At 54.4% G+C, this 18,361-nt stretch overlaps 1 protein-coding gene across 9 annotated transcripts in view; it reads left to right on the top strand.

The window, feature by feature from the left end:
• Positions 1-17,840, top strand: part of ANKS1A (ankyrin repeat and sterile alpha motif domain containing 1A) — a 186,001-nt gene extending 168,161 nt beyond the window's left edge. For 2 of the 9 annotated variants that reach the window (XM_061196357.1, XM_061196355.1), the window contains 11 exons: positions 6,234-6,332; positions 7,169-7,321; positions 7,437-7,544; positions 8,624-8,788; positions 9,922-10,047; positions 10,293-10,364; positions 10,512-10,598; positions 11,134-11,271; positions 12,693-12,863; positions 13,691-13,791; positions 14,667-15,204. In XM_061196357.1, coding sequence (XP_061052340.1) covers positions 6,234-6,332; positions 7,169-7,321; positions 7,437-7,544; positions 8,624-8,788; positions 9,922-10,047; positions 10,293-10,364; positions 10,512-10,598; positions 11,134-11,271; positions 12,693-12,863; positions 13,691-13,791; positions 14,667-14,763 — 1,317 coding nt within the window. In that variant the 3' untranslated portion in view covers positions 14,764-15,204. Of the gene's footprint in view, positions 1-6,233; positions 6,333-7,168; positions 7,322-7,436; positions 7,545-8,623; positions 8,789-9,921; positions 10,048-10,292; positions 10,365-10,511; positions 10,599-11,133; positions 11,272-12,692; positions 12,864-13,690; positions 13,814-14,666; positions 15,206-15,226 lie in introns of those variants that run through there. The other 7 variants (XM_061196363.1, XM_061196360.1, XM_061196361.1 and 4 more) reach the window with 5 other exon arrangements.
• Positions 17,841-18,361: the final 521 nt, after the last annotated feature.

Raw genomic sequence — 18,361 nt, 5'->3', positions numbered from 1 at the left:
GTACTTCCCTCATCTTCCCACCCTTCCTTCCCTTGATTAGAGAAATCTGCTCTTAAGGTCTTTTTTTAAAAAAAATACTTTTGTCTTTCTTATTCTAAGTGCTAGCTCCCATTTTCTCAGTGATTTTTAGCAATTAGAAGTTTTTAACATTTATACACTTTCCAATTTTCAATATTATCATAAAATAAAAATTAGAAAAGAGGGTAGAAAATTGAGTGTTCTGCCTTGAAAAACAAAAAAAAGATTAGTGTTTTATCCCAACGTTGTATTCTCCTTCACTCTGTACATTCCACTTTCCCATTCTTGGAGATAAAAAATAGGGTTAGAAACTTTAAAATATGACAGACTATACAGAGCAAGTAGCTGGTGCCACACCTACCTGGTTGCCACGGCATTTGGGAGCTGAGCCCATGATTTCAGGGAAATGATTAAGTAGTTGAAAGCGTCAGTCTGATCCGTGTTCCTAGCTGATGAGGACGTCCTCTTGAGGAAATGCCAAATGCTCTTTAGGCTCACTGACTGTGGTTGCTTCTGGAGAGAAATTTCACCAGGGAGAACACTGCTAGCAAATATTCCCAAGTTCAAGTATGGGATTCACTTGGGAAGAGGTCTCACGGATCGGCAGCTAAATGCTTTGTGTCCTGTGTGTCTCATATTTACATTTTACCATTCTCAATTCGGAATGGCCTCCCTGAAGACGTCACTCCGCTCACGCACTTTCAAAAACAGCTGGAAGTTTCTCTAAGACCTTTGATGACTGGGACACAGCCACACAATATCTGAACTTATTTCCCTCAATTTGAACGTCATACTTCAAATTGAAGTTAGTTTTAATTTTTTGCTCTATTTAACACTAACCTCTAATATTTAATGTTTTAAGGTCTTAATGTGCATTTTCATGTGCGTCCAGGTTGAGCCCCCGCCCCCAACAACGCACTTCTCCCACTTCCATGCCTCCTCTGTCTGGAGCAGCTCTTCTCACAGTCCCTGGCTCCTTGAGGCCCAAGAAAGGACTGGGAGGCAGAGAGGAGAGGGAGGGGCTGCAGGGGAAGCACCAGTGCCAGGCTTTTCCCCTGAGGCAGAATCAGGCCTGGACAGTAGCTCTGTCCCATTCTTTCTCCCCCAAGAGGAGGTTTCAGCCTTTGTTTTTTTATGACTCCTGGCAGGAGAAATTGCCCAGTGAGAAGAGAGAGAGAGAGAGAGAGAGAGAGACCATACTGAATATGGAAATGAGGCTGGAGGGGGCGGGGCAGGTGGAAAGTCTGGAAACCACTGCTGAGAGATGAAACCCTGTCCCAAGGCAAGTGCAGTCTAGTGCTGCTCTGCCCAGTAGTCACGCTTCCATCAGAACATACAGGCCTTTGCTCGGGTGGAGGCCAGGTCCTGCAGGGGCTGATACAGGCCATGGTGGGGCCAGAGCAGGAGAGCCCAGGTGCACTGTCTCCTAGCCTGCTTTTCCACACACTGACATACTGCATGCACACACCTACCCAGGAGGAGGAGGAGGTGTGGCATTGCTCCCACCTCTGTGGCTGGGAACCCCCGCCCTCCTGTCCCCTCTCCCTCAGGGACGGAACCCAACCAAGCCAAGTGTCAACTAGTTATGTTTCAGATTTCACTTAGGCGGATGAGCTGTCCTACTTGACTAGCTCCCTAACTAGTCACTCACTAGGAACTCGGAACAGGGCCTGGCACATAGTCAGCTCTCAGTAAACGTTAGTGTGGTAGAAAGTAAACAAAGTAGGAAGTCCCTTTTCCCCATAAACCTCCTCATGTAAAGGTTTCTAAAAGGTTTCTTCCTCAGTCAAGAGGGTACAGTAACTTCCAGAATGTTTCTTGCCTTTGAGGATTTGGAGCACCTTATAGTCACCACACAAACTAATCCCACAGAATGTAGATGTGGCAAGTTCAGGAACTCAGGAGGACCCTGCACTGAGCCCAGGACGTGCTGTGGCAACTGTTTGCTTTGATTTTCCATCACATCCTTTGTTTTGGTTTTGTTTCCATTTGCCTCTTTCTCCTCAAAGCTGCATACAGTCCCCGGTTCTCCTGACTGGGGGGTCTGCTTAGTGAAGGTCCTGTCCCCAGCTGGATCTGGTTTTCCTGGTTATCAGCCTTCAGTCCAGTATTAATGTTACCCTAAAAGCTTGTGAAGGCTTCTGAGTAAATGTTGGGATTAACAGTGGGTGTTCAGAACGTCACTGCAGTGACACCCTCTTGGAGGTTCACTTGTCAGGTCCTCACTGAGGTGTCCTCATCATCAAGTAGAAAGTCTGGGCAGACAGCCCCCCTCTCTGCTTTTCCTCATCAGCACACCCTAGATTTGGGCCCAGAATGACTGCAGGAACTCAGTGTGGTGACTCCTAGATTCAGGGGTGACTTGGGATCTGGTCAGACCTGGAGTGGTGCCAGGGCCCAGGGGACCTTCTGCAGGCCCAGGGCTCCTTCTAGTGTCCCAGCGGAAGGGGGTGCGTGCAGCCTGAGCAGGGAGTCCAGTCTGCCTTCAGAGCCATCTTCACCTGGAGTCTCTTGAGCTTATGGCTTGTCCTCTATGTGTCCTCTATAGGGCAAAATTTTTGTCACCATGCACAGGCTCTGGGGAGGCTCTCACACCAGCAGTCACTACAGCTTGGGTACAAAGGTGAGGCCACCAGTTGGTGGTCTGCATGAGCTTGCCTGAGTTATTAACTTCTCTGTCTGTAAAGTGGGCATAAGTAATACCCACCTCAATAGAATAAAAAGTCCAGAAAAAGTCTTGGAAACACAGGAATTTAGGACACATCAGAAGTCATTTCATATCAATGGGAAAAGATAGCTCATTCAAGAAATAATACAGCCTGCTGCCTGGGAAAAATATTAAGTGGATCCTGACCCTTAAAACTTACATCAAAATTAATTCCAGATAGATTAAAGATTTGATTGTAAAAAATGAAACTGTAAAGTTACAGAAAGAAAGTGTGAAAGAATTGTTTTAAAAATCCTGGAGGGGGAGATCTTTCTAAGGCTGACAAAACTTAGAGAAGCTCCACGAGAAAAGTGGGTGTGTTCAGGTGCAGGCTGATAGGTTCTGCATGAGCAAAGCCAGCGTGATAGTCCAAAGACAATGACCAACAGGAAAGACACGTGCCTAACTCTTCATAAAGAGTTAATTTCCTTACTATATAAAGAATTCCTACAAATCAAATACAGAAGAGATATGATAAACCATAGATAAACATGCAAAGGATAAAGTGAGTAATTCCTGGAAAAGGAGCTGCAGCTGCTCTGCATGCCCGGCCCGGAGCCGCGCAGACATGAGCATCAGGCTGAACTCTGCCCCACAAGTTACTGATGCTCTCTGGGCCTCAGCTTCCTGAGCTGTAAAATGGGGTAACAGTGGTCCCTATTATTCAGTGGTTTAGCATGGAAAACATGGAGGAGGGCAGTAAGTGCTATGTAAGTGCTTGGTAAATAAAATGTGAAAAGATGCTTGAGTTCATCTATGAGCGGGATGATCTTGTGATAAGAAATGTGCAGTGATAAGCCATTTCTGCACAGTGCTGCGCTGATGGGAGTATAACTATCTGTCAGACTTCTAAATACACATACGCTTTGACCAAGTGATTTCTGTTCTTTTTTTTTTATCCTTTTTTGAAAATTTTAAATCAAAATATAATTGACATGCAATACTAGTTTCAGGTGTACTACATAGTGATTTGACATTTGCATACATTATGAAATGATCACAATAAGTCTAGTAACCATCTATCCCCATACAAAGTTATTACAATATTGACCATATTCCTTATGCTGTATATTACATCCCCTTGGCTTATTTATTTTGTAACTGGAGGTTTGTACCTCTTAATCCCCTTCACCTATTTCTTCCCCCCGCCACCTCACCCAGTTGCCCTCTGGCAACCACCTGTTTGTTCTCTGTATCTATGGGTCTGTTTTCATTTTTTAGAGTCCACATATAAGTGAGATAATATGGTATTTGTCTTTCTCTATTTCACTCAGCATAATGCCCTCTAGACCCCATCCACGCTGTCACAAATGTTAAGATTTCATTCTTTTTTTTATGGCTGAGTACTATTCCTGTGTGTGTGTGTATACACCACACCATTCATTCATCTGTCAGTGCACCAGTTTACAATCCCACCAACAGTGCACGAGAGTTCCCTTTTCTCCACATCCTTGCCAAAACTTACTTGTTGTCTTTTTGATAGTAGCCATTCCGACAGCTGTGAAGTGATACCTCACTGTGGTTTTGATTTGCATTTCCCTAATAATTAGTGATGCTGAGCATCTCTTCATGTGTCTGTTGGCCATCTGTATGTCTTTGGAAAATTTTCTGTTCAGATCCTCTACCCATTTTTTTAATCAAGTTGTTTAGTTTTTTTATGTTGATTATATGAGTTCTTTGTATATTTTGGATATTAACCCTTTATCTGATACATTGTTTGCAAATATCTTCTCCCATTCAGTAGGCTGCCTTTTCATTTTGTTGATAGTTTCCTTCACTGTCTGAAAGCTTTTTAGTTTGGTATAGTCCTGTTTGTTTATTTTTGCTTTTGTTTCCCTTGCCTGAGAAGACAGATCCAAAAAATATTGCTAACACTGATGTCAGAGTGTACTGCCTTTGTTTTCTTCTAGGAGTTTTATAGTTTCAGGTCTTACATTCAAGTCTTTAATCCATTTTATGGTATGAGAAAGTAGTCCAGTTTGATTATTTTTCAGGTAGCTGTCCAGTTTTCTGAACACCATTTATTGAAGAGGCTGTCCTTTCCCCATTGTATATTCTTGCCTCCTTTGTCATAGATTAATTGACCATATAAGCGTGGGTTTATTTCTGGGCTCTCTATTCTGTTCCATTGATCTGTGTGTCTGCCAGTGCCATACTGTTTTGATTACTGTAGCTTTGTAGTATAGCCTGAAGACAGGGCTTGTGATACCTCCAGCTCTCTTCTTCTCTCTTGAGAATGGTTTGGCAGCAATCTCTCTTCTTGATAACGACCATAGAAAGATGCACATACAGGGAGATTCGTGCAGCACCATTTGTAAAAGCAGAAATTGGAAACAATTGTCCTTCAACAGGGAACTGGTTTAGCAATTTATAATATGTCCATAATCTGGATGATTATGCAGCTTTAAAAGAAGAGACAGGTCTCCATATACGGAGTGACCTCCTGTATATACTAAGCAGTTAAGAATGAGGTGTTGAACAATGTGTACAACAATCACATTTGTGTGAAAATGAAGCATGCACATGTGTGTAGGTGCCCAGCTGGGCTCTGGAGGGACATCCAGGAAAGTGGTAACAGTTGCCCTTGGCGGGGGTGGACACTGTGGCTGAGGGACACGGCAGAACCCATGATTTTTCATGTATCATAATCTGAAAAAACCTATCTTGTGACACCATTGTGAGTAATAAAAGACACCATGATAGGGGTTAGGAGTGGCGAGTACAGTCAGACTGCCTCAAATCCTAGCTCCACCATGAGATGTGTGACCTCAGACGCGTTTCTGACCTCTATGTGTCTCAGTTTCCTTATCTGTAAAATGAGGATTCCAGTAGAACCTAACACAGGGTTGTGAGCCTGAAATGGGATGGTGCACAGAAAAGCTTTCCGTCCCTGTAACTCAGCAAGAACGCGGCAAACACCAGCCATTCTCCTCGTCATCACTGCCATGCTGGGCTTCTCTGCCCTCAGCTGCTCCGTTGGGGAGAACTGCCCCGTGGGCTGAGCCCCAACCCCCCCTCCTCTCTCAGGCAGGTCCCCACTTTGAGACTCCTCTCCTCCTCGGGGTGAGGCAGGCTTCTTGGGTGCTGCCCCTGCCACCGGCCCAAGGTGGTTGTCACCGCCGCTTTAAATCACAAAATCACATCTGTGAGGAATCTGGGGATTAGTCCTCCTGTTCTTCACCTTGGGGGGCCATGAAACCTGCTCCCGGGAAAATGCACATCAGCTCAGGTGGGCGAGGCCTGTGCCCGGCCCTGCCTGCTCCAGCCCAGGTCAGCGCCCTGGGAGCCGCTCGGGCTGGGTGGGCAGCCTGGGAAGGTTTGTCTTCCTGCTGCATGAGGCTGCTTGCTGCCTGGCCTGGCCTCGCGGGGCGCCCTGGGGCTCACTCTCTCGTGGTGCCTGTGGTGAAGGAGAAGAACGTGGCAAGGGGCCACGACAGGCTGACCTGACACCCTGAGGGAGCCAGCGGCCTTGTCCAGGAGGCCCTCACGTTCTTCTTTCTGCTCTTAGGGGCCTAATGTGATGGAAGATCAAGACCTGCGGGAAATCGGCATCAGTGATGCACAGCACAGGCGGAAGCTGCTCCAGGCCGCGCGGTCCCTGCCCAAGGTGACCACCGACAGTTCCGCGGCCTCAGCCTTTGCCAGTGGCGGGGCGGGGCTCAGGGGGTGTGCAGGTCACCGTGGGGGTCTGCCCCTCATCCCGGGAGGCCCAGCGGGGAAGACAGTATCCTGTTTACTTCTTTGCCACATCCCAAGGCCAGCAGAGCACTAGGGACAGTCAGGACCTAGTCCGGCCTCAGGAACGGAACTGCAGGCATCTGCCTGGCGCGGAGCCTGGTGCCCACAGGCTTGGCCTGTCGCCTGAGACCAGGCCCTCCCCAGGAGGCCCGGGGCCCTCGGGGCAGCAGAGGAGGCAGTCTCTGCCTCCTGGGGAGCTGTGGCTGGTAGGCCTGAGCCTCTCTTCAGCTCTGCTGGCACAGAGTCCCCTTGTCTCTTCCACTTGCCCAGAGCTCAGGAAGCACTGATGAGTCCTAGCAGTGAGGCCAGCGCCCGCTTCACAGACACACACCATTTTCTTGTCCTACCAGGTCTGTGACCTTGTCAGAGCACGGTAGGGGCCTCCACAAACTCTCCTCCCCATCTAGCCTTACCTGATAGGGCACCTTTCCCAGACCTGGGGTGCCCTGGTAGTCCCCAGATGGGGCCCGAGACCAGAGCTGAGGTAGAGAAGGCTGTGTGAGTGGAGCGACTCGGGGATGCTAAGGACACAGGCCCCTCGTTGGTCCTCAGGAGCTGTCCCATACCTACCCCAGCCTCAGCCTCAGCCTCAGCCTCTGGTGTGGTCTGAGTGAACCGGCCTGCGTCCCTGTGGTCCCCATGGTCCCCAGGGCCCTCGTCCCAAGTGCTGAGATGTTAGTCCCGCCTCCTGCCCTCGCCCCACAGGTGAAGGCTCTGGGCTATGATGGGAACAGCCCCCTGTCAGTGCCCTCCTGGCTGGACTCCCTGGGCCTGCAGGACTACGTCCATTCCTTCCTGTCGAGTGGCTACAGCTCCATTGACACTGTGAAGAACCTCTGGGAGCTGGAGCTTGTCAACGTGAGTACAGCTCTGCTGTGAGTGTCCCTGGGCTGCCAGCATGGCCCGTGGGGGTGAGGGCTGGGGGCTGGGGGCCCAGTTGCCGCCTGACCTTCCTCTCCCCGCCCCTGCCCAGGTCCTAAAGGTGCACCTGCTCGGCCATCGCAAGCGCATCATTGCCTCCCTGGCAGACAGACCCTACGAGGAGCCGCCCCAGAAGCCCCCACGGTTTTCCCAGCTGAGAGTGAGTTGGGGCGGGTGGGAAGGGATGTTTGTATGTGCTGTGTGTTGTTAGGAACTGAAGAGAATTCTTTGGGAATTCTTCAGAGACAGCGTCACCTCCGTAGTCGAGGAGCAACTGATCCCTCCCTTCCCAGTGTTGGGGCCAAATATTGGCAAAAGTAGGAAAACAAATATCCGAATCCCAGACGGCTGGGGCCATGTCTGAACGTCCAGTTCAGCTGTGCCCGGGGTGGCGGGCAGGGGTGGGTCAGAGGAGCTCCCTCTCAGGCAGCCTGACGTGAACCCGATTCAAAGCGTGGCACACACGGCGGGACCTGGGCCCTCCCCATCTTCTGAAGGAAAATCCCTGTGATTTTAAAAACCTCAGAGATGCTTTGTTGCTCAAGGCAGGTAATCTCTGACTGAAAAGCAGGTTAGACTGTGAGCCTGCGGTTCAGGATGAGTCTCCCCAAACCCATGAGGTTGTGCGGCTGCTGGTGGGTGGGGTGGGCCCTGGGCTCCAAGCCTCAGCCCGTTTACGGCAGCCTCAAAGTGGGCGTTATTTTATCCTCCTCTTACGCATGAGAAAGCTGGGGCCCAGGCTGGTTCTGAGGACCAGACTCACAGCTGACATTCAGATACGGAAACTGAAGACTGATTCATACTCTCTGTGAGGGCTCTGGGTACCAACAGGCAGTGCTATGTTTTCTTAGGAAAGACCTTTGGATTTGGTCACGTGCCCCCAGGACCTGCGATCAGTTGTGACAGACGATTTTATAAACTAGAGATCGCTTCCCAGCCCTACAACCACCCCTTTTCCCTTGGGGCTCCAGGCCAGAGGGTGCTCTCGTGACCCAGGTGCTCACCTGCAGGACCCGGTTGTCAGGGCTTCCTGGCTGGAAGAATCTGGTCACTTTGACTGTACCCACACTGGGCCCAGCGGCCCGTTTCCCCACTGGGTGCTGACCTCCAGCTCGTGCCCATCCTCACTGATTCTCCTGCCCAAGCTGGGCCCTGACAGCCCAAGGATTGGCTGACACCTACAGCCTAAGGACTGGCCTGATGAGTCTCAAGTCTCACCTGGATTTCTCCCCGCTGCAGTGCCAAGACTTGCTCTCCCAGACGTCGTCCCCCCTGAGCCAGAATGACTCCTGCACCGGCCGGTCGGCTGACCTGCTGCTGCCTTCTGGGGACACGGGCAGGAGGCGGCACGACAGTCTCCAAGACCCTGCAGCGCCCTCTCGGGTGGAGCGCTTCAGGATCCAGGTGGGTGGGAGGGAGCCACAGACGGGGTCCCCTCATTCCTCTTGGCAGGACAGGGCTCCCAGCCCACCGCTCAGGGCACTGCTTTCAGGGCTCTCGCATTTATTCGACTTGCCCGTCCTCCCTCCTGCCTTGCACAGACCGCAGGCTTTTTGTCTTGTCCCCCGTCTTGGCCTGTTAGATACAGATTAACGGATGTCTCTCATCCCCGCAGGGTGAGCCCTAGCTTCCCTCCCTTTTCTCTCGTGACTCACACTTCTCGGTTCTGGCCTCTGGGGATTCCCCTCACCTTTCCACAAGCACGACCATGAATTTTACAAGATTTAAAAAGCACGTCGGGGCTTCCCTGGTGGTGCAGTGGTTGAGAATCCGCCTGCCAATGCAGGGGACACGGGTTCGAGCCCTGGTCTGGGAGGATCCCACGTGCCGCGGAGCAACTGGGCCCGTGAGCCACAACTACTGAGCCTGCGCATCTGGAGCCTGTGCTCCGCAACAAGAGAGGCCGCGATAGTGAGAGGCCCACGCACCGCGATGAAGAGTGGCCCCCGCTCGCCGCAACTAGAGAAAGCCCTTGCACAGAAACGAAGACCCAACACAGCCAAAAATAAATAAATATATAAATTTAAAAAAAAACAAAACAAAAAAACACGTCATCCAGTTTTAGTTGCTCTGTATTGAGAGAATTTGCATATTGCTGGGAATGGAAGTCATAAATTTCCTGAATTTTCCCCTCCTCCCCATTCCTTCCACCAGCAGCCTAGTTAATTACCCCATTGCCTGGCACCTGGCCCGCGGTGGCCTCCCACCCCTCCCCCACACCCCAGCTCCTGCCACGAGGATCCCTGTAAAGTACATCCCTGGCCACGGATACTTCCCCGACTCCCCACACCAGGATCAGATCTACACTCATCTCAGACACCACAGAGCCTTCCCTGCTGAGCTGCTCGCGGGCGGGCGGGCGGCTGAGGTCCCTGCTTCTTCGCCAGTTCTCTGGCATAGACAGGCCTCACCTCCGCCCCAGCGCATCGGAATGGCTTGTCTGCATCCGGCCTGGAGCTCCCGGAGGTGGAACCCGGGAGGGAGCCTGGGAACCCCTTGAGCAGGCGAGCTGACCTGTGACCCCACGTGTTCTGCAGGAAGAGCACCGAGAGGCCAAGCTGACCCTTCGGCCCCCAAGCCTGGCTGCCCCCTATGCCCCTGTGCAGAGTTGGCAACACCAGCCGGAGAAACTCATCTTTGAGTCCTGCGGTTATGAAGCCAATGTGAGTAGCCTCTGCCCTCCCAGCCTGGCCGGTCTCCTGCTTTCCGTGCCGGCCGGACCCAGGGACCCCGTGGTGTTCTCCACTCCTCAGCCGCTCTCAGCACCTGGGGGAAGGGGGACTCCCCGGCCAGCATGGGGGAAGGGAGTCACTGGGAGAGGGAGCCCCCTGACTGTGGTCCCAGATTGGCTGGTGGCCCCGTGTGGTAACGCAGGACTCCTAAGCCGGGCCACTGCTCGCTCCCACAGTATCTGGGCTCCATGTTGATCAAAGATCTGCGAGGGACAGAATCCACGCAAGACGCCTGTGCCAAGATGCGGGTAGGTTACCGTGGGGGCAGCTAGGACGCAAGGCGGCAGATGGCGGCACCACCTGCAGCCACGGGGGCCCTGCCACACTGCGTGCGGCTGAGGGAGGCCGGGCCTAGCCCCGAGAAGGTAAGTTGACAGGCCTCCCGTTTCTTGTAGAAATCCACGGAGCACATGAAGAAGATCCCCACCATCATCCTGTCCATCACCTACAAAGGTGTCAAGTTCATCGACGCCTCCAACAAGGTGTGCTTCCCATAACTGCTGTTGAGGGGGGAGGGGGCGCCCTTCCTCCCCATACACCCCCCCCTCCCCGCCAGCTGGGTATCTTCCCTAGAGGGTCCCTAGCCCACTACCCCTCTCCATCCCCCCCAGCCCAGGTACTTGTCTCTCACGCACCCACGTATCCTGGTTCCCGGGGCCCCGCCCGAGGGACAGCTTATCTTCCCCAGCATGGGCTCCACTGGCCACTTATCTGCTCACGGGCCTTTAACGCTGTGATGCACTTAGCGAGCATAGGACACCCCCAGGCCCTGTGCTTGGGACCCCACCCTGGAGAGCAGAGTGGGCTGGGTGTGAACATTTGCCCCCTCAGTTGCCATGGTCAAGGGTGGAGACCCCAACCCTAAATCAGACAAGGTGAGATGCCACCCCCACCCCGAAGAGATGGGGGAAGTGGCGTTTGGCTGACGCTAGGATGGGACAGGAAGGTGGCAATGGTGAAGGGACTGGGGTGTGCCCTCAGGGAGCCCAGGAATTCCAGACCCTGCTTTCCCCGCAGAACGTCATCGCAGAGCACGAGATCCGGAACATTTCCTGTGCAGCCCAGGACCCGGAGGACCTCTGTACCTTCGCCTACATCACCAAGGACCTGCAGACCAGCCACCACTATTGCCACGTTTTCAGCACGGTGGACGTGGTGGGTGGAGTCCGCAGCTGGGCACGGTGGGGGGGTCCTGCGCTGTGACAGCCCCAGTGCAGTGGGTCCTGGCACCCGGCTGGCACTTAGCAAAGGTCTGTTCAAGAATGAACATCACTCCAGCCCCCTTTATCTGGCACTGAGACTAAAGCACGCAGGACGACAGGGGCTTGTCCAGGGTTCTAGTGACAGAGGCTTTCCTGCTTCCGGCTGCGTGTCTGTCAGGTCAGCCAAGGCTTCATCTCCCTGGGCTCTTGGTCAACCATCCATCCTAATTCCCGCCCTCCAGCTGGGCCATCTCCCTGAAAAGCCCTCCACCTCCCTCTTGGGGACAGTAAGTTTTCTTCCCCCAGATCCCAGCTTAGGCGGGGTTCTGGCGCTGCTGGGCTGAGGGGAGCTGTCACACGTGCTGCCCACAGGGAGTGGATGAGTGACCATGGTGGCTGCCCTGAGACAGGGCCTTTGTCCAGGTCCCTGCTGCCCCCGTGAGAGTAGCTGGTTCCAGGGTCTTCCTGGCCTTGCCCGGGAGCTCTGTGCTTGCAGCCTCCTGGCTCTGCCACTAGCTAGCCGTGTGACCCCGGCTCCTCGTCTGCGCAAAGGGGATAGAGTGTAACCGACTTCATGGGGTTGTTCTGAAGGTGAGATGAGGAAATCCTCCCAGGACACATCCTTCCTGGTACTCTTACTTATAGCTCATCTTCCCGCATCAGTCAGTTCTGCTGTAACGTGGCGTCTGTGCTCCTAGAGAGCACCACGCCCTGAAACCACACGGGAAGCACCAAGGCTCATGGGGAGATGAGGCAGGGGGCACAGCCCTTAGGAACCTAATACGAACACCCACACCATTTTATCCATGGTAAATGGTTAAGAAATACATAAATGCTACATAAACATGGCGCTCTGCCTTGAGAAGGACCCGAAGTCGGCTTGTGGAAGCGTGTGCCTCCTGCCAGCCTGTGTGCCAGAGGGAGAAAGAAAGAGAAGGAACAGAGGACAGAGGGGTGCACGGATGGAGGGGAGGGTGCGGGCCGGGTGGCCCTGGGAAGAGCTGCCGCTTGATTGTTACTGTCAGGGGTGGGTCCCATAGGAAGTTGAGCTGCCAGGTGGGGGTGGCACGTTTGCTGTGTATTCCCAGGCAACGGGGGTCAGCAGGGGAGTCTTTGCATTCGCCTCGTGTTTCTCTCCAATGAAATCACACATGAGGAAACACAAAATGTGTGTTTTGTTCAGATTGTTCCCTAATGTATCAGTCACCTCGGGACAAACTTCTGCTTTCAAAGCAAGCGTTCCAGCAGATTCCCTGCACTCTTGTTACCTGTGCAATGCTGCCTGGGCCTGTGCTCAGGCGCATGAGGCCAGGGCAGGTGTTAGAGGCAATGGTTCCTCCATCCCATCTCTCACGTTGTGCTGTTTTCTCCCAGAACCTGACCTATGAGATCATCCTGACGCTGGGGCAGGCGTTCGAGGTGGCCTATCAGCTGGCCCTACAGGCCCAGAAGTCCAGGCCGATGGGGGCCTCTGCTGCCGAGATGATCGAAACAAAATCTTCCAAACCGGTGCCTAAGCCTCGGGTCGGCATGAGGAAGTCAGCAGTACGTGGGCCCCGGGATTTGAGGGCTCAGGGTGGAGCGGGCGCAAGGAGGGTCTTCTCACGCTTCAGGTGGCCGGCCCCTCAGGACATGGGCCTGTGCGAGGCGGCCTCCGTAACGCCACCCCGTGTCTGTGTCTGCTTTGCTCCGCACCCCAGGTGCTGCTGCCCCCTGATAGTCGCTGTTGTTACTGTCACACCTGCCCCACCCATCGTCCTTCTTACCTCCCGCTGCCGTCTGTTAGTCCTGGAGTCAAGGTCTCTGCACCTCCTGCTGTCTGTGTGTCAGTCTCCCCAAAGTGACCGTGAGCTCTTTGAGACTCTGGTGCCCGCCCCCGGCCCTGCCTGCATGCCCGTCTTTCCTGAGCTGCCGTCCCACCATCCCTGTCTGTGCTGTAGCCTCTGTTTCTCTGCCGTGTGTCCTCCTCTCCAGAGCTCGCGGGTGCCCGCTGTGGTCTTGCCCAGGGTCGCTGGGTCCCTGCCAGAGGGACCCGAGGTTTGGGGTTTCCAAACCCCTTACCCCCTTCCTGCCACCGAGAACAGCTTTGGGGCTTAGTGCTCGATGCCCAGGTAGGGCAAGGCTCCTTTAACTGAGCAGCTCCAAGAAACCCCCAGGAGAAGTTGCCCCTGGAGAGCTCAGAGGCGGCCCTCCCATGATGCTCCAGGGAAGGTGCCCCTTCTGCCACCCCACCCCAGGGAGCTTGCTCTTTGGCTGAGGAGAACAGGGCTGCCCCCGTGGGGTACTGACGCCCGGGAGGCGGGGGACAGTGGGCCCTGTTGACCCCTGGCCCAGGTGCAGCGCTCCCTCTGACTCTTCACCCTCTTCCTCAGCAGCTGGAACCACCTGATATGGACCCAGATGCCCAGTCCCATGCCAGCGTCTCCTGGGTTGTGGACCCCAAACCAGACTCTAAGCGGAGCCTCAGCACCAAGTATGAGACCACTATCTTCTAAGCACCCACCCCGTCTCCACTAGTCTCATGTGCCTTGCCGTCCGTCTTTCTGCTCTTCTCAACTCTCCTTCCAGCTGCTGACGCCAAGGTCCCACCCCCACTGGGACCTCTCCTCCCGGGGCGGCAGCTTTAGACACTGCACACTCTCAGCTCGCACCTAACACCACCGGACACTGTGAATTCCCCCCTTGGGCGAGGACAGCTTGGCGGGGGGGCAAGTTGCCTTTGAGGTGGGCACCGAGAGGGCCTCAGTGGGCGGGCACTGTGGATCCTGAGGTGGGCGCAGTCTCCAAGCAGAGTCCACACGGCACTGGAGGCTGCTCCCTCTGATCGGCCTGGGCTCCCTGTTGGCTCTCCTCTCCCGTCTTCCGAGCCACGGCTGGGTGCCGTTGCCAAGAGCTAACTGCACCTTTCCTGACACAACCAACCACTGTGACCACATGGGGCCAGAATCCCCTTGCACTCTGCTAACAGCTGGCCTGTGGCCCATCCCTCTGTCCTCTGCTCTAAGGTGCTGGCCTCCCCCTGTGAGACCCTCAGCTCAGCGATGTGGCTTGACCAGGGTCAGACCTCTTTCTGTGAGGGCCCAGGGTCTGTGCCAGGTCCTAGGGCACATGCCTGACTCCAAAGCATGGGGCTCTGAGCATCTGAACACCCACAGGCTGGCTCCACGCAGCAGGTGTCTTGGTCCTGATGGGTCTTGCACTGCAAGGAATGGGATGGCTCCTCACGTCTTCGCCGGGGAGTCCCCAGCTGGCTCTGGAGTCTGGCTCGAGGAAGAGGAAGGCCTTCCTGTAGGAGCCAGCAGGAGGGAGGCCAGTGCCCTGCATACACCGTGCACCTTCTTCCCTCAGAACGGAGCTGCTCAAGGACAGGGACCTGGGCCGAGCAACATCCGTTGTCCTCCAGGAGCTTTCTGATGCTTCTCCACGGTGTGGGGACCAGAGATAGTCAGCTGGCACCCGGTCCCTTCCCTGATCGACCGCCCTCAGCCTCTTGACTCCTGAGAAGGAGTCCGTCACCTCAAAGCAGTTCAGCAGCTGGGATGGTGGAGTTGAGGCTTTCAAAAGGCCCACGTTCTTGTGTGAGGACAGGTCAGCTTAGATGGCGGGAGAGGAGAGCCGCAGTTTCCGTGGGAAGAAGCACTGTGCACGTAGCGTGGCCCAGTAGGAGAGCCAGTAAGTTGCAGCGGTTGCTTTATGAGTTGAAACCCAAGTCGACAAACCGGGGTGGGTCCTCCTGCCTGCCTGTCCTCGTGCCTTCCAAGCAGATGCGCTGAGCCACGGAGGGTGCTCAGGGGAGGCTGTAAGGGACCTTCTGTTCTGCTTCCGTGTTTCCTTTCCGTTTCCTCCACCTTGTGTAGGCCCCTTTGGTTAACCCTTTCCTCCCCCCCGTTGTGTTTGCTTCTGCCAAGCTGAGCCACCGAGGAACCAACTGTGCTGCGGAAACAGCCGTGGGGAGCGCAGGCTCCCGCCGCCGCCGCCGCTGCCGCTGCCACCACCGTCTCAGCTGCAGCTTTGAAGACGCAGGCCCCACTACTGCCCGTAGGACCTCCTCGCGGCTGCATGGTCTGGGCCTGCCACCGCCAGGTCTCGCCGAGTGAGCCCTGCCCTGGTTGCGGAGCAGCCCTCCAGGCCTCTAGCAGATGAGGCTGGAACTCCAGAGGGCCAAGAAGTGACTTGTCCCGAAAACATTTGTTAATAGAAAAAAATTTTTTTATAAAATGAACTTTCAACACTTGGCTCAACCCTCTAGGTTAAACTGCCAATCTTTAGACAATGGCCATAGGGTCAGAGGACAGCAGGCCTCTGTCCTCAGGCTGGGGTCTTGGCGTGCTTGGGCAGCTCTGAGAGAAGGTAGTGGGTAAATTGAATCTGCTCGACAGACCCGCCAGTCAGCTGCTCTTCCTTCTGAGCCACACGGCTTCTTGTCCCCGCCTGGGGCTGGGGGTAGCCCGTAGAGGCGCCTGGCAAAAGCAGAGGCTTCTGGGGTTCCAAACGTGAAGGTCCGGGGCCACGCGGAGATGCACAAGCAGGTCGCGGTGCCCGAGCTCTGGGCTGCTCCTCCGTCTCGGACCCGGCGGTGGTCAGAGCGCTGCCCTGGGCTGCCTGGCCACAGGCTCTCTGGTGACCTCAGACTGTCTGAGTCGAGGCAGAAAGGAGAAGAAGCAGCTTTCTTTGTTTTGGGCATTAATGGGTAGGTCGGCTGAGGTGGCTGCCTGCTGATTTGTGATTTGTCTAATCAGGTCTGTGTGATTAGGACTCACTTTGGTTCTCTGAATTATCGGTTTGATTGTCATCCTTTCAGCTGCTGGGCTCCCCCCTGGCTCCAAGGGTAGAGAAGGCTGAATCAGGTGACAGTTTGATTCTCCCCGAGTGTGGCCTTCAGGGCAGGCTGGCGTCCGGGTGCTGCTGCTGCCTGAGCCCTCCTGCTGGCTGGCTTTGCTTTTCACCATTGGTTGCATTGCTCCTCCTGGAGGTAGAGGCAGAGCCAGAGCCAGAGGGACTGTTCCTGTGAGACTGGGCCAGGTCAGCTGCCCGTCCAGCACCTTCCAGAGCAGAGCCTTTCCTCCCACGGGGCCGCGAGCAGACCTTCCACTTTGCTGGCACAGCGCAATCTGGTCCCAGGATCAGTAGTCCAGGCTTCAGTAGCGCCTCTCTCTCTCCCGGCAGGGGCTGTGAATGAGCAGGGAGCGCCCCGGCGCACCTTCACAGCCCTGTGGTCGGCCAGCAGTGGAAAGCTGGGCCGCGTCTTCCTGCTGACCTGAGGCTGGGCCCTGTGGGTTTCCTTTCCGCTGAGCCGTCCACACCGCAGGCCTGGGGAGTCACACCCCCTCTCACTGATCCTGCCCTTCTCGGTACTAAACAAGGACCTCGATACCGGGAAGTCTGACTTCATGTCCTGCTGCTTCCAGGGCCCGTCGGCTTCCACTGAGCAGTATTCAGCCCCTACTTCCTTCCAGGTATGGACGAGGAACCCCAAGCTGGGTGGGTAAACCGTGGCTCCTGCTGCAGTGCGAGTGCTGTGCCCTCTTCCTCCTGAGGAAGGCCGGTCTCCTCTAAGCAGCCCTCTCTTGGTGGGTGGTAGGTCCATAAAGAAAACTGTAGACACTACGATGAGTTCCTCAAGCTGTCTTTTTGTTTTTAAGTCATAGGTAGGTGTCTCCTCCCCTTGAAGCTGCTATATCTTCTTTATTTATTCAGGGTGTTTCATGTTGGAAAGTCTTGGCTGATCTGCTCTGGCTCTGGATTTTGTTTTGAGCTTGGTTTATTTCTCAATAGCCAAGAAAGGAAGGGACTAGATATTTCTTTTTTACTCCTCCTCCGGGACAGGTACTCTCCCTCCCCTAGAAAGAAAAATTTTAACAAACACCAGGACAGGCTTCACGTGGAGAGAAGCCCTGCTTCTGCACGTGAGCACAAGCCCTGCAGTGTGGCAGCCCCGTTCTGAACTGTGCAGGCCGTTCAGGCGGGACTTGAGATAGATAGGTCAGTACCTGCCCGGCCACAGGCTCTCTGCTCCGCCCTTCTGCTTGCAGCTACTCCAAGCAGGGCTTCCCTCCGACAGGCTCTGCATTTGCAACGCTCGCATCCCCCCGGGGCCCCCAGCTTCGACTCTGGGGAGTCCCCGGAGAAGTCTCGGGCTGAGCAGACTGGTCTGCCCTCGGCCTGTGTTGTGATGCCCAGGCCTGCAGGACGACTCTCAGACGCAGTTCACAAAGTGGTGTTGCTAATGGTGTGGCAATGGGACTGAATTGTAATAAAATGTTATTTAATCTTTGTCTCTGTATTTTGATACTTGAATGACTTCCCCTTTTATTTTACTGTACATATAATTGTTAATCTGTCCAATTTTGTCTAAATTACAAACATCTTGTGGTACCAAACATAACCGATCTGTGCAACAACATAGACTGACCTCACTACACGAGAGAGAGTGTAAATATTCCTGGGCTTTCGGCTTTGGTTTTGTTATTTTCGTAACTGTACAACTTAGAACAAACTGAATTAATAAATGAGAAGCGACATGAAACCAATCTTACTTTGTGGAGTCTGAGTTGGAAAGTTTCTCGATTGTTTTCCGGCAGAAGTGCGGGCACAGGCCAGCCGCCGGCTCCGGGGCGGTAACGAGGATCCGCTGTGTTTGGCTGGGACAAGTTTGGGGATTCCGCTCCGTCCAGCCCTCTCTAGTCATCATTAACCCTGCTCCAGTGCAGGGGCCCTGCAATTCACCTGCCCCTCCTCGGTCTGAACACCAAGCAGGGGCCACATCCTGGCCTGGGCTGCTCACCCACAGATATTTATTGAATGTCGGTGTACAAGGCAGTGTGGGGATTGAGAGCTACGGAAGGAGAGGCTCCCTTCAGGAACTCAGTTTGATTGTGGAGGTTAAGTTTTAAACAGACACAACTAGCTACCAGCCCAAAGCCACACCGTGAGACCCATCAGACAGTCTCGGGCTGTGGGGACTGGGAGGGATGCGGTGCTCGAAGAACCGGAGCGGGTGGTGCCTGGGCTGCTATTCAAAGGAGGGTTGGAAAGGCACAAAC

This window comes from Eubalaena glacialis, chromosome 7, assembly GCF_028564815.1.
Source record: "Eubalaena glacialis isolate mEubGla1 chromosome 7, mEubGla1.1.hap2.+ XY, whole genome shotgun sequence".
NCBI classification, from domain to species: Eukaryota; Metazoa; Chordata; class Mammalia; order Artiodactyla; family Balaenidae; genus Eubalaena; species Eubalaena glacialis.
The sequence above is the reverse complement of the archived record's forward strand: the minus strand, read 5'-3'. Positions and strand labels throughout refer to the sequence as shown.